Source organism: Miscanthus floridulus, chromosome 8, assembly GCF_019320115.1.
Source record: "Miscanthus floridulus cultivar M001 chromosome 8, ASM1932011v1, whole genome shotgun sequence".
NCBI lineage: Eukaryota > Viridiplantae > Streptophyta > Magnoliopsida > Poales > Poaceae > Miscanthus > Miscanthus floridulus.
Window position 1 is genome coordinate 65,373,540 of NC_089587.1, and position 26,865 is coordinate 65,400,404.

The 26,865-nt window shown below is 48.5% G+C and overlaps 1 protein-coding gene and 2 pseudogenes across 1 annotated transcript; 1 reads left to right on the forward strand and 2 right to left on the reverse strand.

Moving 5' to 3' along the window:
* Positions 1–1,092: 1,092 nt before the first annotated feature.
* Positions 1,093–2,770, reverse strand: LOC136469245 (uncharacterized; annotated as a pseudogene).
* Positions 2,771–2,965: 195 nt separating this feature from the next.
* Positions 2,966–6,594, forward strand: LOC136469246 (LRR receptor-like serine/threonine-protein kinase RGI1; annotated as a pseudogene).
* Positions 6,595–20,450: 13,856 nt separating this feature from the next.
* Positions 20,451–25,429, reverse strand: LOC136472364 (uncharacterized). The gene is given in 16 exon segments (XM_066470074.1): positions 20,451–20,901; positions 20,991–21,080; positions 21,340–21,441; positions 21,528–21,695; positions 21,987–22,047; positions 22,135–22,247; positions 22,709–22,786; positions 22,876–23,016; positions 23,103–23,267; positions 23,346–23,438; positions 23,655–23,721; positions 23,867–23,970; positions 24,328–24,396; positions 24,398–24,474; positions 24,999–25,215; positions 25,217–25,429. Coding segments are annotated over 16 exon segments (1,659 nt in total). The 5' UTR covers positions 25,268–25,429; the 3' UTR covers positions 20,451–20,838.
* Positions 25,430–26,865: the final 1,436 nt, after the last annotated feature.

Genomic DNA, 26,865 nt, shown 5'->3' on the forward strand with positions numbered 1-26,865 from the left:
TGAAGCACTTGCTGCAACATACATCTAAAACAGGTGAAATATTACATACGCTTGCAACATCTCTGCAACATATGCAACATCTAGATAAAAATACTTGCAATATACGTCTGAAACACCTGAAATATTCCAAACATACACCTGCAACATACATGTATAGCAATTGCAACATATGCAACACAAAGATCTAATTTTGCAGCATCTAGATAAAACACATGTTGCAACATCTAGATAAAAAATACATCTGAAACACATAAAACATACGGAGCTCGACGCCAACGTGAAGGTAAATGCCATGGAGTGATGCGGAGGTCGTCGGTGTTGAGCTCATGTGGGCACACAATAGTTTTCATTTTAATATGCATGCATGTGCACCTGTGCACACACAACTAGCGACATGCATCCTTAAAAATAACAGCACGTGGGGCAAAGCCTGCCTGTGTTTACTGCGTGCGTGGCCGTGTGGGCACCAGGAAAGAGGCGGAGACCATGAGCGGGACGCGATGCAGACGGGATGCGTGGCGCGCAGCACGGCAGGGTCCGTCCGGACGGATGCTCTGTAGGGAGCATTACCGTATCTCTATCTAGCAGAGCCGGTTTTGGAGGTGGCCAAAAAGTTGAAAAGCTCAACGGAGATCTCCGGTGCACCACACAAAGTTGCACAATAGTTATTCAGCCTGTTTGCTTGTTGGTTTCAGCCAGAACTTATTAGTTAGCCAACATTGTTTTCCTCTCACAACAAATCAGCACCACCAATCAGCGAACGGGCCAATTATCTAACAAAGAGGATGTTTTTTTAGGTCGACGGCAAGTAAGCAGCCCACAAAAATACTATGCTAAGATGCACATGAGACCTCAATATCCCAACATTATTAATGATAACTCAGAATGTACCATTCATTCGGAGAGACAAAATTAAACCACCGTTCATATTCATATGTAGTAGAACTGAACAAATAACACTGGACTTTGATGACACTAAGTACTGAAACTAGGACAAGATCGACACCGGGTTCATCCAGAAGAAGTAGAGTAATGATAATGATGGATAAGATAATACAAGGCCGGGGTCTGGAACCAAACTTATTCAGAAAATCAGAACACAAGATCAATGGTACCGTCGCTGCCATAAGACATGTGGCGTCTTGAATTGTGCTTGATCATTTCCAGTTGCACTTTGAAGCCATTGCTGTCATTGCAATTGGTGTAGGTAGCATTACTATCGGTGTGGTCGCGCGGCACCACATCGACACCAGTCAAGACAGTAAAATATTCCTCCTCAAATAGTTCATCAGGTGGAGAATGAAAGAAGTAGACGAGGGGATGCATGGTAGCATGGTGGAAGAACCTTGCGACGCAGAACCTGCCAGAGCCCAGGCTGACAAACTGAGGACGCCGCAGCTCCAGCCAGCTCTGAGTCTGTTCCTCCGCAAGCTCCTTCCATGTGCCTACCAGCTGTGGCTGGGAGTCCATGTCGACCATGGCAGCAGAGGGGAGGTCAGCAGCACCCAGTTCCCATTCCTCTTTGCCGACGCTGACGATACCAAATCACAGCTTGAGCTCGGGAACGTACTCGGCCTTTCCATCGAAGGGTAGCGTCCAGTTGCCGACTTTGGTCCAGGTGTGTTTGGCCGTGTCCAAGCAGTAGGTGCCGGCGCCGCCATCGGCAGATATCCAGATGTCGGGAGAGCAAGAGCCGCCATGGGCATGGACCAGCGCGTGAGAGGTGATGCTGGGATGGTTGACCACCTCGTGTGAGGTGATGCTGGGGTTGGCCACGTTGGGGTCACAAACAAATGGCGGTGGCGGGAGGAGTTGGCGCCAAGGTTTTTTTTATCGGCCGAAATTCACGAAAATTTTCGAAATTTCCTTTCTATCCACGGGGTCCGATAAAATTTGACATCGGCCAAATTTTTCCCTTCTTTCCTGCTTCCACACAGACAACCCAAATTCAGCCGTGCGACAATCCCACACTATAATGTTTTATTCTTGTTTTTATCTGTGAACAAGTGATGTTTAATAGCTTAGGAATAGTTTCAAGTCAAATTTTATGGAATTTTTTCAAAACAATTTGAATTTATTTTGAATTTGGTCCGATATTTCCGATATATCTTGCTTATCCTATTTATCCATAACCTCCGATAAATTTTTATTTCCGATAATGAAAACCTTGTTGGCGCTCCTAGCAGCCGGTCCTGCGGTGGTGGATGAAAGCCTCGTACTGATAGCTTAGCTTCATGGCATCTTGAGGCCGTTCTTCAGCAGGACGGGCCTCCATGATGTAGATGCTGCATTGGCCGCCATCGTCGTCGTTGGTGTTGGTGTTGGTGTCACTGTCAGCACCGGCGGCGGGCACAAAGATGGGGAGGGCCGAGCACTTTTTGTACATGTAGGGCATATCCAGTGCTGCTTCGCGTGTCACCGTGTCGTAGAGCAATGTACGGGAAGATTGGTCGACGTAGAGCACCTTGCGACCTGCTGCTCCAAGCGGGAAACAGTCCATCCACCAATCGAAGTTCTCAGCTGAGCCTTGGAAGTTGACGATTGGGGCAGGAAGAGGAAGCTGCCGAATCATCCCAATTTTAGTCTTCTTCTTACTCTTGTGATTGTTGACCCAAGGGGATGCGGACGGGGTGTCTGCGTTCACTGGTAGCATAGGTAGTGTTGTGTTGAACAGCTTGTGGCGCGCCAGGTCGATGCAGCGCAGCGTTTGGAGTCCGGCGATGCGCTTGTCCACGATCAGATTCAGAAACCGACGCGAGACGCCGCCCATCGTCTCGTCTCGTCGCTCGATTCGATTCGATTCGATCGTCCAGACCAGAAGCAAGGTAGGAGTAGAAAAAAGGACGGCTTTCGATCAGAGAAGAGAAGAGAAGATGCTAGGCGAAGATGAAGCAGATAGATCTGCTGCATCTGCAGGCGGCTGACCTTGACCTTGCAGGTTGCAGCTCCAGCCGATCGGAGCACGATGGCGGCGCGGTGGGGATGGGCCCAGCCAGCCCAACGACCAGGCCGGGCACTTCCCAATGGGCTACAGGTGTGTTTGATTGCTGGACTTGGCCTAAGCCCAGCTTTTGAGCTGCCTTTTAAAAATCTGGAAAACTAGCCTACAAGGGAAAAGACAATGTTCCCAGTGTGATAAGAGCATGTTATTACGAGCAATTTTTCTGGCTTCAGTGTGATAAGAGCATCTCCAAATGTTTCCAGAACCCACTCTCAATCTTGATTTTTTGGCAAGACTGGAAAAAACCTCTGTGCAACACCTTATCTCAACTCCCGATCTTTCTTTCTACACTCGAGAAAATTGATCCAATCGTGCAAAAATATATGCAGCCGATCTAGATGTGTGAATGACACGGGAAAGAATAAGGAAAAAGACAATGTTCCCAGTGCTGATATATAATAGAGAAAGAACTAGAATTTAGCTTTTAGGAGTGATTTTTTTTATTTTTAACACTATTTTCAAATCTAACACGTCTTAACTTCTTCTTTTTAAACTAACCCTTTTGGCTGCGCCATGCATGGCGGTGCGGCAAAACTATACTGTTGCGCCATGGATGACGGCGCGACAAGCCTGCCACGTGGCAGTCAGCCGAGCGTTGAATCGCTGGCGTGGCGCAAATTAGAAAAATTGAATTTTTTTATATGATCTCGGATGAAGATGATCTTTTATATGAAAATTGTAGGCCTCGATGAGATCTACCACTTTCTAGTTTTGACTTTTTACATTTGAGATCGTTAAAATGCTAAAAAACTAATATAAATTTCAGCATCGCATTAATCGCGTACAAGCGTATGTTGTCTTGGAAAAATCGTATCTTTCTTATATGGTGCCAAATAGCGATACTTTCTATACGAAAGTTGTAGCACTCAACGAGATCTATAACTTTTTAGTTTTGAGTTTTTATATTTAAGGTCGTTAAGCTGCTAAAAAATAATATTATTACAACCTTAAATAAGATGCTGAAACTTTATATTATTTTTTTGAACATCTTAACAACCTTAAATGAAAAAACTCAAAACTAGAAAGTTGTAGATCTCGTCGAGGGACAATTTTCAAATAAAGATCATCTTCATCCAAGATCGTATAGAAAAAATACAATTTTTCTAAGTTGCGCCACGTCAGCGAGTCGCCGCTCGGCTGACTACCACGTGAGCGGCGACTACCACGTGGCAGACTTGTCACGCCGCCATGCATGGCATGACAGTGTGGTTTTGCCACGTCTCCATGCATGACGCGGCCTAAAGGGTTAGTTTTAAAAAAAGAAGTTAAGACGTGTTAGATTTGAAAATACTGTTTAAAAAGAGTTAAAAATAAATAAAAAATTCTTAGGAGCTGAGATATTGAAAACTATTAGACAAAGCCAACAGAGGTAAATGCATCGTAGGCCCTTGAACTTATCTTCGGATGCCACTTAGGTCCACAAACTCTCGAATCGTACTTCTGGCACCCTAATGTTATTTAAGTATGCCACTTAGGTCCATAACTCATCCGAACAAGGTTTTGGCCGACGTAGCGTGGACAGAGCGCACGTGGCGCCGCTGGGACAGCTCCAGAGCCTCCAGACGCTGTCCATCTACACCACGGCGCTCTCTGGCGCCATCCCGCCGGAGCTGGGGAAATGCTCCAACCTCACCAACATCTACCTCTACGAGAACTCGCTGTCCGGCCCACTCCCCCCGTCGCTCGGCGCTTCTGCCGCAGCTGCAGAAGCTGCTGCTGTGGCAGAACGCGCTCACGGGCCCCATCCCGGACTGCTTCGGCAACCTCACCTCGCTCGTCTCGCTCTACCTCTCCATCAACTCCATCTCCAGCACCATCCCGCGCGTCGCTGGGCCGGCTCACAGCGCTGCAGGACCTCATGCTCAGCGACAACAACATCACCGGCACCATCCCGCCGGAGCTCGCCAACGCCACGGTCGCTGGTGCAGCTGCAAGTCGACACCAACGAGATCTCCGGCCTCATCCCGCCCGATCTCGGTTGGCTGACGGCGCTGCAGGTGCTCTTCGCGTGGCAGAACCAGCTGGAGGGCGCCATCCCGCCCACGCTCGTGTCCCTGTCCAACCTCCAGGCGCTAGACCTCTCGCACAACCACCTCACCGACGTCATACCGCTAGGCCTCTTCCTGCTCCGCAACCTCACCAAGCTGCTACTCCTGTTCAACGACCTCTCCGGCCCGCTGCCGCCGAAGATCAGCAAGGCCACCAGCCTCATGCGCCTCGGCAGCAACCGCAGTGCCGGGTCCATCCTGGCGTCTGTGTCCGGCATGAAGAGCATCAACTTCCTTGACCTCGGGAGCAACCGACTGGCCAACCCGGTGCCGGCCGAGCTAGGAAACTGCTCGCAGCTCTAGATGCTTGACCTTAGCAACAACTCGCTCACCAGGCTACTGCCGGAGTCGCTCGCCGCGGTGCACACCATGCAGGAGCTCGATGTCTCGCACAACAGGCTCAACAGCACCATGCCAGACGCGCTCAGCAGGATGGAGATGCTGAGCAGGCTCGTGCAAAGCGACAACTCGCTGTTGGGGCCAATATCGCTGGCGCTCGGGTAGTGTCACAACCTAGAGCTCCTTGACCTGAGTGACAACATGCTCAACGGAAACATCCTCGATGAGCTCTGCGGCATCGACTGGCTCAACATCGCGCTGAACTTGAGCCGGAACGGCCTCATCGGGCCGATCCCATCCAAGATCTCTGCACTGAGCAAGCTCTCGGTGCTCGACCTCTCGTATAACACGCTCGACGGCAGCCTCACGCCGCTCGTGCAGGCTCGACAACCTTGTCACGCTCAACGTGTGCAACAACAACTTCTCCAGGTACCTCCCGGACACGAAGCTATTCCGACAGCTCTCGATGTCCTGCCACGCCGGCAACGCTAGGCTCTGCACCAAAGGCGGGGATGTATGCTTCGTGAGCATCGACGCCAACGGTCACCCAGTGACGAACACGGCCGAAGACGCCCAGCGCGTGCACCGCCTCAAGCTCGCCATCGTGCTGCTGGTAACCGTGACGGTGGCAATGGTCCTCGGCATGATCGGCATACTTCGAGCGCGGCGGATGGGCTTTGGAGGGAAGAATGGCAGTGGCGGCGGTGGCGGCGACTCCAAGAGCGGTGGCGAGCTATCGTGGCCATGGCAGTTCACGCCGTTCTAGAAGGTGAGATTCTCCGTCGACCAGGTGGTGAGGAGCCAATGGACGGCAACATCATCGACAAGGGCTACTCCAGCATGGTGTACCGTGTGAGCATCGGCACCGGTGAGGTGATCGCCGTGAAGAAGCTGTGGCCCAGCAGCCACACGCCCGCAACGGCGACATGCAAGGCAGACGACGGCACGAGCGGCTGCGTCCGGGCCTCGTTCTCGGTGGAGGTTCGCATGCTGGGCTCCATCCGGCACAAGAACATCGTGCGGTTCCTAGGGTGCTGCTAGAACAAGAGCACCCGACTGCTCATGTATGACTACATGGCCAACGACAGCCTGGGCGCGTTGCTCCACGAGCGGCGCGGCGCCGACGCGCAGCTAGAGTGGGACGTGCGCTACCTCATCGTGCTCGACGCCGTGCAGGGGATCGCTCTGCTTATTTGCACGGCCTAAACCTATAACACCCTCGGTGTTACATTGCACTATTTTGCTAAACATCGCATGAGCATCATGGTTTTGTGCATATGTGTATATCATGAATGATAAAGCAATGTTCGGTCCTTGAAACATTTATATGAAACATGAATCAATGTTACATTTTGTGTCAACCGAATTTTTTTGTCGAACGAAAATGCTATAGAACATTTTTACAAACGGCGATGAAATATATGTGGTCGAGGACAAAGATAGCTAGTTAGTACATCCCGTAGGTCGGATTTGGAATTCGACGTGGAATCGTTCGATTCGACGTCGTTCGCGTAAGTTTCGGAAGTGGTCGACGAAGCCACTTTTGGCGAGCTGTGTGGAGCGATTGGCTTAGGAGGTAGCATGATGTCTTGACTACGGTAGATAGCTTGATGTACCCTCTTGCTCATTGAGCAATTAGTTTGGCGTTTGGAGCTTTGCGAACAAGTTTTCTACCTGCTTTAAAAAGCGTGCACGGCACATGGCTTGGCCCTAGACGCGGTCACCACCGCTGCTGGCTTGCCAGCGCCCACTGTCGCTCAGGCCACACCCACTGCCACACTGACTACGTCCCCCCACCATGCCTGCGCAAGCGCGCGGCTCTGGCACTGCGCGCCATGGCCGTCTGCCTCCGCTGCCGGCCACGGCCATCGCTGTTTCTCGCCTGCCGCCACGGCTGGCTCACCTTGTGCGCCGTGGCGCAGGTCTTGTCGTCATGCCACCGTGAATGCAACGTGAGCGGGCCCTGCGCTACAGCCTTGGCGGTTTGCTGTCCTCGTTGGTGCACGGGTCACCTCAACGGCTAACGCGCTGCGCCAGGATGCTGGCGTGCACTGCCGCGCCATGCCCTCCTCTGCACTGCCGTGCCATGCCCTGCTCTGCACTGCCTTGGCCGGGAGTGTGCCGAGTCCGCGCTACACGCCGCCCATCGCCACGCCGCTACTGCTCCCTTTGACCCGCCTTGGCTGCACGCGCATGGAAAGATCACCTGCGTCCCCATCACCTCGGTGTCGCACTGCCCTGTGCTCGTCTTGTCCGGTGTTGGCCGTGGTGGCGCCATGTGGACGGCCGTCAGGGGCACATCCCGCATGTCTCGTTGTCTCCCATTAGTGTATGATGCGTTGACATCCACAAGCCGGCCGAACCGAAGCCGTGCCAAAGCTCCCCTGTCTCCGCTGTCGCCATGACCGGTGGGGCCACCCTTCAAATTCGCTGGTAACTAGTACCGTGCTTCAATTGGTCTTGCCCGCTAGCTCCGCTAGGTAGCCAGCCCTCCAACCTACCCCACCTGCACTGCAGTTCTGCCCTCGCTGTGCCTTAATTTATAATCACCGCGCCACCGGGTCCTTAAGACTGGACTGGACGCGCGCCGTCGGCTAACCGCACAACCTAAGGCACACCGGGCGATTTAGTGCACCACTAGCTCAGCCTTACCCTCCTGAGCACCATGCGCACCTCGGTCATAGTGTTGCTGTCAGTCTAGCCACCACCGACGCGCCGTGCCATCACCGGGCGCCAGTCGCAGAGTCGGTGTGCACGTCGCCAGCTCTGCTCGTGCCATCTCTAGCCGTATCATCGATGCAAGGTAACTTGGGTAGTCACTGGAGCTCACTAGCTTCGTTGTTTGCCCCATTTTCATTGTCACTCATGGGAACGCTCCCGCCACCGCAGGAAGGGGGCCACCGCCGAGGAGGGAGCTCAGGACTACGCCTCCGCTCGCCGTATCACCCCCAGTCACCACGCGTTGTCTTCGAGGTACTCATCGGCCCCTTAGCTAGGCCTGGGAGGTTCGGGTGGCGCCGACGTGGTCGCTTGGTGCCAGCGGCGTCGCGCCAGCGCGCGCGCGGCTGCTAGGGGCTTTGCCGCGAGGAAGATTGAGAAAGGGGAGGGTGCTGCTATAAAAGCATAGACTGATGAAATAGTGACCTAGAGCTCACTGCGAATTCATTGTAGATCGGTGGTGTTCGGGCATAATTGTCGTCGCGCGCGGGCCTCTCCTGTCGCGGGCCGTGGTCGGCTGGGCCACGCGCATGCGCGCATGGGCTGCACTGCGCTGGCGCGTGTCGCGCAGTCGCGGGCCAGGCCGCGCGTGTTGGGCCGCGACGCCAAGTTCGGTTTCTTAATTTCTAGGAAATAGACATGTTTATTTATTTTAGTTATGAATTGAACTTCGATAAATCGTAGTAAATTGCGTAGTTGTCCAAAAATAGTGAGACTAATTTTGTTAGGTTCGCAAAAAGTACCATCTATCTGTTAGTGTAGTTAGTTATAGTTAGCTATTATGATCATAGGCTCATAAATTCTAATTAGGAAGCTTAGTATTATGTAGATTAATATTTGTAGGAATTCTTGTGGCAAATCGGTAATAGTTTTAGCTTGAAAATTTTACAGTAGGTTCCCGAGGATGTTATGTGCTCGCTGTAAATTTTGTAGCATTAGAAGGTGTCGTTAAATAAAGTAGCTATTACCCTTGTTTATTGGTATATAGCGTAAATCGGCGTTAGGAGTGAAAATACCGATAGTTGCTGGAATAACGATGAATGCCTTACTTGATACTTGTTGTCGATAGCAATAGATAATTGTAGCACCGTGGTCGATAGCACTAGCTTAGTAGTTAAATCGATGTACTTCTATTTTAAGAGCTGCTGTTGTTATATTATTAAACATTGCATCATCATTTCATGTAGATCATGGACTGGTAGACTTCATGCCCGTCGGCGAGCCAGAGTACGACGAGGTGATCGAGGAGTACGAGGAGGAGATCTTCGCATAGGAGGAAGTCCAGGAGCCTATTGGTGCTGACCCGGCGCCTGCCCAAGGCAAGCCCCGGCGCATAACCCCTATTTTTAATAATCACTGAATATATATATGATGTGCATTTACGTTACAGGCATTTTATGGAAACCACATGCATAAATATATTTACCTATGAGTCCTACTAGTACAGGTCGAGTAGTTGCTATGCTCAGGATATCGGTAGCGTGAGTAACCTAGCCGTTACTCGCACATAGGTGATACAATGTGATCACTCATAATAAAATGATGGAAAGGTAAATGGTGACCGGGTAGGGAAATGGTTTGGGTATTGGTGGGTGTAAAGGGTTGTGTCCTGCGGCCAACAGGGCATAGCTCGGTTACACTTTGTCCCTGTCCGTGTCGATTAAGGACCGGTCGTTGCATATGACTCTAGGCAAGTCACAGATTATTGTCCCGAGCGCATACTTGGGTATGGGCGCAGGGAAGGCTTGCTGCTCTCTTGTCGTGGATCCGGCTCTTTCGGACCGACTGATGGGAAGAGGAGGTGGTGGAGGTCCTTGCACCACACTGAGTCCGGGACTCAGGGGTGGGGGCTTGGAGTCCAAGTTTGGACTGGGGACCTAGACACCCGGGACAGGAGAGTGGTGGGTTAGTCCTGCTTGTGCCTGGGGTACAAGCAGGGCGTGTGTTTTCGGGGCACCCAGCTGGGCACATTGATTCGCGAATCGCCGGCGATCCGGTACGGCTTGTCTGCGGTTTAGCACCGTAGTAAGAACTGAAAGTGGAAAAGGAGAAGAAACAGCATTGATTGCTCAACCCTTGCTTGAAAGTAGAACAGGTGCTTATATAGATTGGCTAGATGAAAACTTAATACGGCTGATAATAATAATACATAAATAAGGACTCACTATTAGTATTGCTTTCTGCTAAAGAAAACCAGCAAACCATAAAGCCTATCATATCCTTGGAGTCGGGAAAGTATTCCCACTAGTCGGGTAAGTCTTGTGAGTATATTGTGTACTCAGGGTTTATTTACCCCTATTGCAGGTAATGCTTGAAGAGTACCGTTGTGTGGAGGATCCTTCTGGTGGGCTCAGACGGAATCCTCGCCCCTACCGCTAGATGTTATTTTTAAATTCCGTTGTTTATCATTCTGAACTCTGGTATTTGGTATTGTAATAATGTACTTTTTAAGAAACTATAATGTATGAAATGTACTTGTGTTGTAACTCATTCTCATTATTAGGATCCTTGGGAAAAATGTGGATCTTTCGGGTTCTCCCTCGGGGTGTGCCCGACGGACACCGCTCGCTGTAGCTTGCTTTCGGGGTGCTTAGTGTCTGGTGGAAGACGAGCGCCTCCATAAGTATGCTATTTTGAGGCGGTTCTGCCATAGTTGGTACCAGAGCCAATAATGGTTACGGGTTTCATCACTCTTTTCCAAAACTAAAAATTTGACCAACAAAAGCTTTGCTGAAAAGTAGGATGCGATTACATTATGTAAATAAGTATAAGCCCTAGCAATATGGTATATCTAGGATAGCGGCACTAGTTTTATTTAATCAATTTCTATAGGTACACTGACTTACGTTGCGTAAGAAACCGTTTAGTATACGGAAAAGTGAGTGTGCGATGTGCCGAAAATTTTACGAAGGCCGCTATATTCCGGCTAGAGTGAACGTATAGGTCGAGCATGCATCATGATAATAGCATCTTACTTGAACTAAAATCCCCCTTCACGTATAAGTGAGTAGTAAATTGGTAGGACTAACTAAATGAATGCTTTAATAAATGTGTTGTCTTTTCCCCCTAATTCCTTGATCTGGATCCAAGAAGGTGTTCTAATGGATGGTTCAGTCTCTCTTACAGATGAATCTGAGGTCTGGATGTGGGAGCACTAGTTTGGGGGTGGCTCATGAGGGCCAGGGTGACAGTGGCGGGCCATTGAGCGTGGCAACGGGGGAGGTCAGGAGGTTCCACCTCTGGCTCCTCATCCTTTCCCACCGCTGCCACCACCGCCGCCGCTATGACTCCCACAGAGATTAATGGTGGAGCTATTGGTTGCTCGCCAGGAGTCCGCTGCTGCTCGCTAAGAAATAGCTCGTGCCCTAGACATTATGGCGCAGGCTATCGCGGGACTCGCCTGCGGAGGCCACGGGGGTCACGGTGGGAACGGGGGTGGTGCTCGCCGCCCTAAGGGATAGTCCTCTTATCAGGACTTCCTCAAGACTCATCCACCCACCTTCACCCCGTCTGATGAGCCTCTAGAGGCGGAGCACTGGCTTCGCACTATGGAGCAGAAGTTTTGGCTGCTCGGAGTGACCGACGGGCAGAAGGTGTACTTTGCGGCCCAGCAGCTTTTGGGGTCCGCAGGTGCTTGGTGGGAAACCTTCCAGGCCATGGAGCTACTGGATCATCGGCAACATGGCAGGAGTTCTCCACCGCCTTCCGAGAGTTCTTTATCCCTGCTGGTGTCATCAACCAGAAGGTGACAGGAGTTTCTAGAGCTGCGCCAGGGGAACAGGACAGTAATGGAATATGTGACCCAGTTTAATCACTTGGCTCAGTATGCTGGCAGTCAGGTGGACACTGATGATAGGAAGAGGGAACGCTTCTTTCGTGGTCTAGCTCCCCTCCTTCAGGAAAAGCTCTACACGGTGAACTATCAGACCTTTGGGGCTCTGATGAACGCCGCCATTGCTCTTGAGGGTTTTCAGCGGGCATCTCAGGCTGATTGGAAGAGGAAGCGGGTGGCAGCTGGATCCTCCAGCCACCCTCACACACAGAAGGATACAAGTTGTCAGGCGGGGGCCCTATCAACCATCCGGCGGGCCTCCGTTCCGGTCACCCCAGCAGACGTCGTAGACTTCCTCTACTCCGTACCATGCACCTCCGCAGCAGGTGCAGCCTCAGCAGTCTCAGGGACAGTAGGTCCTACCTCGTCAGGGGTTCAGGAACAAGCCTGGTGCTTGTTTCAAGTGTGGCAAGGATGGCCACTATGCCAGGGAGTGTCCCCAACATCAGCCAGTTCAGTCATCTCAGCCGTCCACAAATTCTAGGCTTATCAAGAGGACCATCATCAAGAAGAAGGTGCCCAACAGATCTGGCCAGGTGCACTTCATGGATGCTCAGTAGGTTGTGCAGCAGGAGGCAGTTATGGCTGGTATGTTTACCATCGACTCCCATCCAGCTTTGGTGTTGTTCGATTCTGGTGCATCAGCATTCCTTTATGAGCATGGGGTTTGTAGAGCGGCACAACTTATCACTTATGGCTATACCGTATGCCTATAAGATCCATACTATGGGTTCTCAAATGTTCATCAATACCCACATGGATACAGTAAGTTTGGTATTAGCCACCCACACTTACCGTCTATAGTTCATGATAATGCCTGGGCAAGGCATTGATGCTATTCTTGGAATGAACTGGTTGTGGGTGTATGGGGTAGTATTGGATATGCAGAGGAGAAGTGTGGAGTTATGGCTTCCTTCTTCTGAGGATAGGATGTCTCTTATTGTACCCTCAGATCCAGTCTTACCTGTTGCTGCCCATGCTGAGGCCTCTCCTGATCTTACCTCCATCCCTATGGTTTGTGAGTTCTCGGATGTTTTCCCTGAAGATCTTCTGGGGTTGCCACCAGACAGAGAGGTAGAATTCTCCATTGAAGCTTGAACCTGGTACTACTCCCATCTCCTAGACGTCCGTACCGCATGGCTCCAAGAGAACTAGCAGAAATGAAGAAGCAAGCTGGAAGAGTTGATGGACAAAGGTTTCATCCGCCCGAGTTCTTCACCATGGGGTTGCCCGGCTATTTTCGTGAAGAAGAAGGATGGTACCTTGTGGATGTGTGTGGATTACCGCCCTCTTAATGCAGGTAACAGTTAAGAACAAGTATCCCTTGCCCGCATAGATACCTTGTTTGATCAATTAGCTGGTGCCAAGGTGTTCTCGAAGATAGATCTTCGATCGGGCTATCATCAGATCAAGATCAGGCCACATGATATACCAAAGACAAGCTTTCTCTACTAGGTATGGGCTGTATGAGTACCTAGTGATGTCTTTTGGTCTCACCAATGCTCCTAGCCTTCTTCATGTACCTAATGAACTCAGTTTTCATGCCGGAGCTGGATAGGTTTGTGGTGGTTTTCATTGATGACATCCTGATCTATTCCAAGAATGATGAAGAGCATGCCCGACACCTCCGGATAGTACTGACTCGACTAAGGGAGCACAAGCTTGTATGCTAAATTCAGCAAGTGCGAGTTTTGGTTAGATCGAGTGCAGTTTTTGGGACATGTGTTGACACCTGAAGGCATTTCTATAGATCCCAGCAAGGTGCAAGATGTATTAGATTGGAAGTCTCCCAAGTCTGTGCACCAGATCCGTCAGTTCCTTGGTCTAGCTGGATACTATCGGTGTTTCATCCCTGATTTCTCCAAGATAGCCTAGCCCATGACCAAGCTGCTCCAGAAAGAAGCTAAGTTTGATTGGAACCCAACTTGTGAAGAAGCTTTTCAGTCCCTGAAGACTTTTCTGACCACTGCTCCTGTGTTGGCTCAACCAGATATTGATAGACCCTTTGACGTATACTGTGATGCCTCGAAGATAGGGTTGGGGTGTGTGCTTATGCAAGATGGGCGTGTGATAGCTTATGCTTTGCGCCAACTGAAGAAGCACGAGGTGAACTACCCCACTCATGACTTAGAGCTGGCTGCTGTTGTCCACGCTCTGAAGATTTGGAGGCACTATCTGTTGGGCAACAAAGTGCATATCTTTACAGACCATAAGAGCCTCAAGTATATTTTCACTCAGTCTGAGCTGAATATGAGGCAAAGGCGATGGTTAGAGTTGATAAAGGATTATAATTTGGAAGTCCATTATCACCCAGGAAAGGCCAATGTTGTAGCAGAATGCTTTGAGCCGTAAGTCACATTCAGGTTGAGGAAATACCCTTGTCTCTCAACCACACATGAGGTGCTAGCTCATATTACATTGACCTCGGAATTGCTAGAGCAGATTATTCAGGAACAGAAGGAAGACCCCGAAGAGATTCCTCACATCAGGAAGTTGATGGCTGAAGGGCGTGGCCCTCATTTTAGCATTGATGAGCAGGGGGTTGTGAGATACAAGGATAGACTGGTGGTTCCGTCCAATGAAGAGCTGAAAAGAAAGATTTTGAATGAAGCCCATCATTCAAAGTTGTCTATCCATCCTAGCAGCAACAAGATGTACCATGATCTGCGCCAATTGTACTGGTGGTCCTACATGAAGCAAGATATCACCCAGTTTGTTGCAGAGTGTGACACTTGTGGTAGAGTCAAGGCAGATCATATGCGTGCTCCTAGATATCTACAGCCCTTGCCCATCCCTGTTTGGAAATGGGAGGATATTTCTCTGGATTTCATTGTGGGTTTACCCCGCACCTCCACGGGCTTTGATTCTATTTGGGTCATTGTAGACCGTCTCACCAAGTCTGCCCACTTTCTTCTGGTGGATACTAAATACACTACCAGGAAGTATGCGGAGATATACTTCGATCAGATTGTGACCCTACATGGAGTTCCTCTTACTATCATCTCTGATAGAGGGTCAGTTTTTGTCTCTCGTTTCTGGGAGCAACTCAGGAATGTCTAGGGTACTCGTCTTCTCAGAAGCTCAGCTTACCACCCACAAACTGATGGTCAAACTGAAAGGGTGAACCAGGTGCTCGAGGATATGTTGAGGGCTTGCACCATTTCTTTTCCTGAGAAGTGGGATAAGTGTTTAAAGTTAGCTGAATTTTCATATAATAACAGCTACCAAGAGAGTATCCGCATGGCACCATTTGAAGCTTTATATGGGCAGAAGTGTAGAACGCCACTGAACTGGGTTGAAGTAGGAGACCGTGGGTACTTCAGGCCTGATTTCATAAAGGAGGCTCGAGAGAAAGTAAGTATTATTCATAGTCACTTGAAGGCAGCTCAGAGCCGACAAAAGGCTTACGCAGACAAGCGAAGAAGGCCCTTGGAGTTTGCAGCTAGGGATTATGTGTATCTCAAGGTATCTCCTATGAGAGGGGTGCATCGGTTTGGTGTCCATGGCAAGTTAGCCCCTCGGTATGTGGGTCCATACAAGGTGTTGCGGCCGTGTGGCCCCGTTGCTTATCATCTCCAGCTCCCTAAAATTCTATCAGCGGTTCATAATGTGTTTCACGTATCACAATTGAAGAAATGCCTACGGGTTCCTGAAGAAGCTATGGAAATTGAAGGACTTCGCTCCAACCTGATCTGTCTTATGTTGAGCATCCTGTGAAAGTCTTGGATGAGAAAGAAAGAGTAACTAGGAACCGTGTGATAAAATTTTACAAGGTGCAATGGCAAAATCATTCTGAGGCAGAAGCCACTTGGGAATAGGAGAGCTACATACTAAAGCATTACCCCCACCTCCTCTCTGGTTCGGATAGTTAGTTGCTGCGCCAAAATTGTACTCCCCATCTCTTTCTCACACTAGGCACATGAAATCTCGAGTTGAGATTTTGTTTTAGGGGGGTAGATTTGTAACACCCTCGGTGTTACATTGCACTGTTTTGCTAAACATCGCATGAGCATCATGGTTTTGTGCATATGTGTATAACATGAATGATAAAGTAATGTTTGGTCCTTGAAACATTTATATGAAACATGAATCAATGTTACGTTTCATGTCACTTAACCAAATTTTTTGTCGAACGAAAATGCTATAGAATGTTTTTGCGAACGGTGATGAAATATATGCGGTCGAGGACAAGGATAGCTAGTTAATACATCCCGTAGGTTGGATTAGGAATTCGACGTGGAATCGTTCGATTCGACGTCGTTCGCGTAAGTTTCAGAAGTGGTCAATGAAGCCACTTTTGGCGAGCTGTGTGGAGTGATTGGCTTAGGAGGTAGCGCGATGTCTTGACTATGGTAGATAGCTTGATGTACCCTCTTGCGCATCGAGCAATTAGTTTGGCGTTTGGAGCTTTGCGAACAAGTTTTCTACCTACTTTAAAAAGTGTGCACGACACGTGGCTTGGCCCTGGACGCGGTCACCATCGCTGCTGGCTTGCCAGCACCCACTATCGCGTAGGCCACACCCCTGCCGTGCCGGCTGCATCCCACCGCCGTGCCTGCGCGCGTGGCTCTGGCACTGCGCGCCATGGTCGTCTGCCTCCGCTACCGGCCACGGCCATCACTGCTGCTCGCCTGCCCCCACCTGGCTCGCCCTATGCACCGTGGCGCAGGTCTCGTCATCATGCCACCATGAATGCGACACGAGCGGGCCCTGCGCTACTGCCTTGGTGGCTTGCTGTCCTCGCGGACACGTGGGTCACCTCAACGGCTAACGCGCTGCGCCAAGACGCCAGCGTGCACTGCTGCGCCATGCCCTGCTCTGCACTGCCTTGGCCAGGAGTGTGCCGGGTCCACGCTACATGCCGCCTGTCGCCACGCCGCTACTGCTCCCTTTTACCCGCCTTGGCTGCACGCGCACGGAAAGATCACCTGCGTCCCCGTCACCTCGGTGTCGCGCTGCCCTGTGCTCGTCTTGTCCAGTGTTGGCCGTGGTGGCGCCATACCGCGCCTCGTCGCCTTGCAACAGCGGCCGTGCGAATGGCCGTCTGGGGCACGTCCCGCATGTCTCGCTGTCTCCCATTAGTGTACGATGCGTTGACATCCACAGCCGGGCTGAACCGAGCCGTGCCAAGCTCCCCTGTCTCCGTTGTCGCCATGACTGGCGGGGCCACCTTTCAAATTCGCCATGGTAACTGTACCGTGCTTCAATTGGTCTTGCCCGTAGCTCCGCTAGGCAGTCGGCCCTCCAACCTACCCCATCGCACTGCAGTTCTCACCTCGCTGTGCCTTAATTTCAAATCGCTGCGCCACTGGGTCCTTAAGACCGAACGAACGCGCGCCGTCGGCTAACTGCACAACCAAGGCACCCCGGGCCGATTCAGTGCACCACTAGCTCAGCCTTACCCTCCTGAGCACCCTGCGCACCTCGGTCGCAGTGTTGCTGTAGTCCAGCCACCACCGATGTGGCCGTGCCATCACCGGGCGCCGTCGCAGTGTCGGTGTGCACGCGGCCAGCTCTGCTCGTGCCATCTTCGGCCATGTCGTCAACGTGAAGGTAACCTTGGGTAGTCACTGGAGCTCGCTAGCTTCGTTGTTTGCCCCATTTTTGTTGTCACTCACGGGAACGCTCCCGCCATCACAGAAAGGGGGCCACCGCCAGGGAGGGAGCTCAGGATTGCGCCTCCGCTTGCCATATCACCCCCAGTCGCCACACATTGTCTTCGAGGTACTCATCGGCCCCTTAGCTAGGTCTGGGAGGTTCGGGTGGCGCCGGCGTGGTCGCTCGGTGCCAGCGGTGTCGTGCTAGCGCGCGCGGCTGCCAGGGGCTTCACTGTGAGGAAGATTGAGAAAAGGGTGCTGCTGTAAAAGCGTAGACTGATGAAATAGTGGCCTAGAGCTCGCTGCGAATTCATTGTAGATCGGGGGTGTTCGTGCATAATTGCCGTCACGCGCGGGCCTCTCCCGTCGCGGGCCGTGGTCGGCTGGGCCGCGCTGCGCTGGCGCGCGTCGCGCAGTCACAGGCCAGGCGCGCGTGTTGGGCCGCGACGCCAAGTTCGGTTTCTTAATTTCCAGGAAATAGACATGTTTATTTATTTTAGTTATGAATTGAACTTCGATAAATCGTAGTAAATTGTGTAGTTGTCCAAAAATAGTGAGACTAATTTTGTTATGTTCGCAAAAGTACCATCTATCTGTTAGTGTAGTTAGTTCATAGTTAGCTATTATGATCATAGGCTCATAAATTCTAATTAGGAAGCTTAGTATTATGTAGATTAATAATTATAGGAATTATTGTGGCAAATCGGTAATAGTTTTGGCCTTGAAAATTTTACAGTAGGTTCCGAGGATGTTATGTGTTCGCTGTAAATTTTGTAGGATTAGAAGGTGTTGTTAAATAAAGTAGCTATTACCCTTGTTTATTGGTATATAGCGTAAATCGGCGTTAGGAGTGAAAATACCGATAGTTGCTGGAATAACGATGAATGCCTTACTTGATACTTGTTGTCGATAGCAATAGATAATGTAGCACCATGGTCGATAGCACTAGCTTAGTAGTTAAATCGATGTACTTCTACTTTAAGAGCTGATGTTGTTATATTATTAAACATTGCATCATCATTTCATGTAGATCACGAACTGGTAGACTTCGTACCCGTCGGTGAGCCGGAGTATGACGAGGTGATCGAGGAGTATGAGGAGGAGATCTTCGCACAGGAGGAAGTCCAGGAGCCTGTTGGTGCTGACCCTGCTGACCCGGCGCCTGTCCAAGGCAAGCCCCGGCGCATAACCCCTATTTTTAATAATCACTGAATATATATATGATGTGCATTTACGTTACAGGCATTTTATGGAAACTACATGCATAAATATATTTACCTATGAGTCCTACTAGTATAGGTCGAGTAGCTGCTATGCTCAGGATATCGGTAGCGTGAGTAACCTGCCGTTACTCGCACGTAGGTGATACAATGTGATCACTCATAATAAAATGATGGAAAGGTAAATGGTGACCGGGCAGGAAAATGGTTTGGGTATTGGTGGGTGTAAAGGGTTGTGTCCTGCGGCCAACAGGGCATAGCTCGGTTACACTTTGTCCCTATCCGTGTCGATTAAGGACCGGTCGTTGCATATGACTCTAGGCAAGTCACTAGATTATTGTCCCGAGCGCATACTTGGGTATGGGCGCAGGGAAGGCTTGCTGCTCTCTTGTCGCGGATCCGGCTCTTTCCGAACCGACTGATGGGAAGAGGAGGTGGTGGAGGTCCTTGCACCACACTGAGTCCGGGACTCAGGGGTGGGGGCTTGGAGTCCTAAGTTTGGACGGGGACCTGGACACCCGGGACAGGAGAGTGGTGGGTTAGTCCTGCTTGTGCCTGGGGTACAAGCGGGGCGTGTGTTTTCGGGGCACCCAGCTGGGCACATTGATTCGCGAATCGCCGGGCGATCCGGTACGACTTGTCTGCGGTTTAGCACCGTAGTAAGAACTGAAAGTGGAAAAGGAGAAGAAACAGCATTGATTGCTCAACCCTTGCTTGAAAGTAGAACAGGTGCTTATATAGATTGGCTAGATGAAAACTTAATACGGCTGATAATAATAATACATAAATAAGGACTCACTATTAGTATTGCTTTCTGCTAAAGAAAACCAGCAAACCATAAAGCCTATCATATCCTTGGAGTTGGGAAAGTATTCCCACTAGTCGGGTAAGTCTTGCGAGTACATTGTGTACTCAGGGTTTATTTACCCCTGTTGCAGGTAATGCTTGAAGAGTACCGTTGTGTGGAGGATCCTTCTGTGGGCTCAGACGGAATCCTCGCCCCTACCGCTAGATGTTATTTTAAAATTCCGTTGTTTATCATTCCAAACTCTAGTATTTGGTATTGTAATAATGTACTTTTTTTAAGAAACTCTAATGTATGAAATGTACTTGTGTTGTAACTCGTTCTCGAATCCTTGGGAAAAATGTGGATTTTTCGGGTTCTCCCTCGGGGTGTGTTCGACGGACACCGCTCGCTGTAGCTTGCTTCCGGAGTGCTAAGTGTCTGGTGGAAGACGAGCGCCTCCGTAAGTATGCTATTTCGGACGGTTTTGCCACAAAACCAGACTCACACGTGGCTCACGTGCGCTCTCTCCACGCCACATCGGCCAAAACCTTGTTCCGATAAGTTATGGACCTAAGTGGCATACTTAAACAACATTAAGATGCCAGAAGTACAATTAAAGAGTTTATGGACCTAAGTAGCACCCGAAGACAAGTTCAAGGGCCTACGATGCATTTACCTCGAGCCAACAAATATGCTCCCTACTTTTTTAGCAACTTGAAAAACTTATTGGTTTACCTATTGTTTTCTTTGCAACTATTGAAGACGCTCTAAGAAGCTAAAAATTTATTCCGAAAGCCAAAATCCGATATCCACAAAGACAGCTATTGAACCAAAAGTTTAAAAGCTGCAGCTCAGCCTAAGAAAGCTGCCTGGTCCAGACAAAGCAAATCAAAACTACAGGTCACATAGGCACCAAAGTTCATTGCCTTCAGTGTTTCGGACAAGAATTTCACAGCATCCAAAGTTCAGAGCCTGGGATGGGAGTACAGCGTGGTTCGTGCCTTTTCTGTCTCAGACACCACCACCATTCCACCCGAATAATTAAGCCAAAATTGTAACCAAAATACAGCTAAATTACAGTCGAAATTCCTCGCACAAAAAAGTGAAGAAAATGTATTTTTGTGCTGTGGAATTTGAGAAGCCACTCACATTGGCCGGAGTGCGGGGGAACAGTAAAATTTTGCAAGTACATGTCTATGTGCTGTGGGAAGCTAGCTTGCCTGTCATCCTCATGTCTCTCTCTTCTTCTAACTAGGCATGCGTCTCTTGGCGCTAACACACAAAACATAACCTAGCCTATGCCCCCTTGAGCTTGCGTGATGGAGGCCGCCGGAATATGTTAATGAGATCATCAACACCCTGTTCAAGCAAGTGACATGTACTTAGTTGCGGCAAAGCAGATGTTCACGTTCTATCCAAAGTAAACCAAGCAAAGAAATGATCCATACCCGTGTAGTAATTACTAGGAAACAGAAGAGGACGATCAGATAGGAACCGAGCACCAGAAGGAACAGCAGATCAAAGGTAACACTTGCAACCTGGGTAGTTAGGGAATAATGACCGTGTGAGATAGATTCAATCTAGTAATGTCTCAAATGCACAACTGAAAAGTGGAAATTAACTTCATATGATCAAATCTGGAAACCCTTTCATAGTGATTAATTAATTCGTCACATAATTTATCAGGACAGTATATAAGAGCATTACAAAGCTTTTAGATCATTCTATTCTGAAATTGAACGACTGACGCCAAAACATGAACAAAATGCACATAGGTTTGTGGTTACTTAAACATACCTGGTACACATTTAGAGTTGCTTTCGTTGCATCATAGAAAGTGAACATGCCATCAAGCGCATCACTTTGGACATGCACATCAGTAGTGTGTTCGGACAGTTCCTGCACCAGAATACCAATGTCATCTCTTGCCAGAAAAATAGGAACCAGGTGAGAGAGATGAAATCATAGAAAGCAACCATCCAAACCTTTTTGAGCGCTGCTATAAAGGGATCATTTTTCTGTAGAAAAGGTGCAACTCGTGGTGTCCGTGACAACAGATCCAACCAGGACCTGACATAGTGAGGATTAATGGCTAAGCTGCTATTCTCTGCAAAAACGTCGATGTTCCTTCCTTTCAATCCATAGATGTGTCTCTGTAAAAGAGTAAGAGGCAGCCATCAAATTTTCATTTTAATCATCATTTTGATAGTAGCAGTATGATGATTCAAGCCTCCAATGACTTCTCATCACAATCAAACAACAAATTGTGCACTGTAAACCAAGTTAATATAAATGAAACTGGATGTTACACTCTCCAAATTGCACCAGCTTCTCAGCCCCTTAGCCCACAACATAAAACCCACCCGCATGACACATACACCAAAAAATCAATACCAAAAAACAAATGTCCAAGAACTAACTGAGAAGCAAATGATTTAGCTTACCGCAAGACTCTCAGAAACTAATCTGACAGTTCGGATTACTGACTCAACATCTGTAGATTCTCTGCCAAAAAGGGGAAAGAAACATATAAGTATAATAGATTGGAGTGCTTGCACCCAAAAGACTCAGGATGCATTGGAAGTGACTTACCTAGTGTCATGAAGACCGCCAGTGCTTTCCAAAAATTCAGGAGGGGTAGACATTTCTGAAAGAGTAAGTGCAGTCACTCTAAACCTTGAGAACTGTTCGTGTTCCCATGCTACCTACAAGTTTGCAAAACATTACACACATTGAGACAGACACATAAACAATAAAGTGCAACAGGAGAATTTAAGAACCCCAATTAGGCACATCATGATTCCAATTCACATTGAGTAAACATTAAACAAGCACTAAGGTAAACGACATACAAACCTGATTAGTATACAGATGCACTATGTAGTGAAGATGACAGTGTGATGCAAGACTACAATAACAGTGGTGTAGATAGTGATGTCCATCAAAATGCAAAGTTTACTAAAATTCTACCGTCAACGGACAGGTGGATAAGAGGAACATAAGAAACATATGTTTTATTCCACATACTTGATGTATAGGTTTAGTCACTAGTTCTACACAGATGACTATTGTATATGTATTCAAAAAGGGTGTTGTCATCTAATGCCTATTGTATATGTTTTTTTTTTTTGTTCAAATGTTCCTTGAAACATCAAGAAGTACATACTCTAGGATTTGAGACATTAATCTTCTTGTGCTTGATTCCAACTGAAACACCCATTTCTTTAGAGACATCCGAAAATTCCTGAAAGCAAATAAATTCACAGATATCAATATGACTATCCTTGCAATAGCTAAGGTTATGGACCATCAAGCTTCAAATGATTAACATACTTCAAAGACTTGCTTGATATAGGGATTTTCTGGAGGCTTTGATACATGCATCCAGAGGTCATTGATCCAGGAACCAACACTGTCCAAGCAAATTGCGTAGTCAATGCCCTCGCGTACACGCTGATCAAAACTCCTAAGCCACTGCATCATTAGAAAAAACAGCTGTAAGTTGCTTACACAGATGACATAAAGGACCTAGTGGCTAAATCAAACAAATGGGCACTTACCTTGCTAGTTCCATTGTAATTGTAGGGTCCGCCAGATGTTAACCCAAAGAGAATATTGTACTTGCCCCTTGTCTTAGGATTTGAATACAGACGTGAAAATAGTCTTGCGATCTCTAGAAGAGCCACAACTCCACTTCCATTGCTGTCGCTTCCCACAGAAAGTGCCTGAGAAAATCCGTGTTATCGGAGACATCTAGAAGAACATTAAAGAACATTATGGGAACACTTTTTGGATAAACATACAGGTGCAGCACCGAAGGTGTCATAGTTTGCAACTATGGCAATAGTCGGAAGCTGTTCACTATCACCCTCTCCTTTCAATCCAGGTAACCATCCCTGCAACTCAAAAGATTCAGTTTCAGTGTATTCAGATTTTCAAAAGGAATAAGGGAAACAGTTTTGTTTTGATAACACAAACATAAGTTTGGAACAGTCACTTATAGGCCTTTACACTTATTTAGCTGCTTCTGAATGGGAAAACCCCAAAAAGTTAACTTAAGGAAATAAAGCACATTTTAACTGACAGTAAATTGGTTTTAGAAGAAAGGCTACCTGGATATTAGAAATGGTCGGAGATGACACTTTTCTAGGCTCTGCTGAGGACACGACAAGTTTGTAACTACAAGTTGAAAGAAAAAATGTCAAAAGAAAAATACCATGAGACTGACGGTTTCAAATTTTCCATACATCGTAATTGGGTTAGAGTTCAAAGTGCAAAAAAGGCTGGCCATTTTAAAATATGCACAATTTCTAACGAGTATTACCCTCCTGTTGTTGCAGAGGCTGGTTGACCTGAAGAGGCAATTTTATGGATATCTGCCAGCAGGTTATCAAAATTGTCGTCGTGCAAAGCAAAGTACACTGGATACTGCATGAAGCAATGAACACAGTTTAGCCAAAACGTCTATGAGACAGAAAAGTAGATGTGGATTACTCAAGCAATTGGGAATAGGCATAGATTATCTCAGGATCTTGAATGCAATCAATTCTTAGACTGTTAATTGATGATGCCAATTTTCATGCAGATTATTAATGAAGTTGGATGCATCATAGCTTTGTCGAATCAATTTATCTGCTGTGGTATATGTTTATACCAGTGGAGCTATGTAACATATCATTGCTGAGCCATTACAAAAAAGTGAAGGATGTCCAGAATGACTAGTGTGATAGATGCAGAGTCGAACTGAGCTATTTGCTTATAGATCAAAGAGAAACTATGGCTTACTGGAACTTGTTCATGCACAAGCAACTTCTCCAGCTCAGTCAGTACACCTTTGACCTTCCCCTTGTCATCCTGCACTTTCCTTATCACCGCGGTTTGTTGGGAGCAGAATGAGCAATCCCCCCAGATGTTTTTTCTCCACCAGGTACTCTGAGAAGGCATCGTAAGAGTTTTCATCAACAGAGGTAGGTGGCAGTACTAGTGCTTTAAGATTTGGCAGCAGTAGAAATATCATTGACAGTTCATATTTTATGATCATGATGTTATAAGGTGAAATGGGCACATCAAATTTGGAAAGAGTGAGTAGCAACTAAGTCAGATCGACCAAAGGAAGAAACAAAAGTGAAGAGGTCAAGCACAGTGCGTGAGTGCCTAATTGCCTATGCCGCCGGGCGTGATCCAGCCTGAAAGTAGCAGCATGAAGCGACATATATATAGTGAAAACTAGTGAGCAAAAGCTAGTACAGACAATTACGAAATCCAAAGAGGAGATGGTAACCGCAAAACCCATCCGACAGGGGAGAGATGATATAATAGCAGCTAGGAAAAGTGTGTGTGGCGTGGAGGCAGCAAGAGATCTACTTACTAGTGTAGTAAGCTACTACTGGTCCATCCATAATTTAATTAAGAAGATGTAGTAGTAGTAGAGGGGAGGGAGAGTGAAGTGAGCTGACCTCTGAGGAAGGAGAGCGGGAGGTCGAGGAGCGGCGCGACGAGGGCGGAGCGGGAGAGGTCCGCGCCGGCGGGGAGCGGGAGCGCGGCGGCGTGGTGGTTGATGACCGCGGCGCGGGAGCCGAGCGGGGCGCCGGCGAGGTCGTACTGGATGAGGCGGTAGACGCCGACGGCGGTGGCGGCGTCGCCGAGCTCGACGCAGGCGAGGAGGACGAAGGCGAACGGCGAGGGCGGAGGAGATGGAGGCTAACAGCTCGCCGGAGGGAGACATGGCTCCCGGCTCCCGGCTCCCGCGCTCCCTTGGATGGCTGGCGGCAGGATCAAGGCAGGGCAGATGCGGGAGGGAGGGGAGACGAGGTGGGAAGAGATGCAGATGCAGATGTCGCCGCCGCTGCCGCTGCCTCTCTGCCCTGCTGGCTGCAACAAGTGCACAGCTTCAGCCTGCAGGCCCTGCCCAATATGATTAATTTTAATTCAACTCCCCAAGCCCCACTTACTGTACCAATTACCAAAACTGTTGGGTTTCCTTTGCATATTCTCAAATCTCAAGCTATTAAAATTTTCAAATCTTTGTTGGATTTCCTCTTACAGTGTACCTTCAAACGTGATTGACTTCGCCCGCTCTGTAGGCAACCATTACGTTGATATATTTTCTTCTGCATGTTCAGGCTAGTAGGTTTTTTGGGCTATGCCACTGGCTTAGTGGTCTGTAAGCTGCTGGCTGTTCGGCAGGACTGAAAAATAGCTAAAATATTGTTCCGGCTGATTATTGTAAGAGAAAAACAGTGCCAATGTGAGTGCACTGGCCAGCCCAGCCCCAGCCGGCCAGCCAGCCGAACGCGCCGTTGCTTTACGAGGGCTCCCTTATAGCGGTGTTTTATAATTCCGTTTATCTTAATGAAATACTTGTCAAGGCATATTGCCCAGGCATGTCTGCGTTTTGTGATTGACACGTGTCCTTGACAGGTGGGCCTAAGACAAGGTGGCCACACGCTTCCAATACATTTCATCGTAATTCATTACGAGAGTGTGTGAATCAAAAATGAAGGACGCGTGAAGTCAATCATGTTCATAAAACATTTTTAGCAAAAACATGTGCTTTTTATTTAGTGTTGACATAAAATCTAAACACACCAAACGACAAACAGTAGGTCACTTATGAAAGGATCAAGATGCCCAAGAGGGGGGTGAATTGGGCTAATTCTAAATTTTCTTGCAATAATCAAATCCTACGGATAGCCCAATTAACCCCTTGTGCCTAGAAAAGTGTTTATATCAAACTAATGCACAACAACCTCGCAACCTAAGTTCCAAACTTACTCTAGCAAGCAATTCTATGGATGTAAAAACAAGTATTGAATTGCTCAAAGTAAATGCTCAAAGTAAGTGCTCAAAGTAAATAGAGAGAGAAAAGAACGCGGCGATGTTTTGCCGAGGTATCGGAGAGTCGCCACTCCCCACTAGTCCTCGTTGGAGCACCCGCGCAAGGGTGTAGCTCCCCCTTGATCCGCGCAAGGATCAAGTGCTCTTTACGGGTTGATTCTTCGACACTCCGTCGCGGCGAATCACCCAAAGCCGCTCACAACTTGAGTTGGGTCACCGACAAGCTCCGCCGGGTGAACACCAAACTCCCAATCACCACCAAGCCGTCTAGGTGATGGCGATCACCAAGAGTAACAAGCACGAACTCTCACTTGACCACGCGAAGCCTAATGAGAAGATGTATGCACACTTTTGCTACTCTTGATTTGCTAGTGAGGCTACTCTCTTGGATTCTCAAATCACAAACACCTCACTAGGACCTTGCTCTTCTTGGCACTCACAAACGTGTTTCTCAGCTGTTGGAATGAGCAAAAGATACTCCACTCA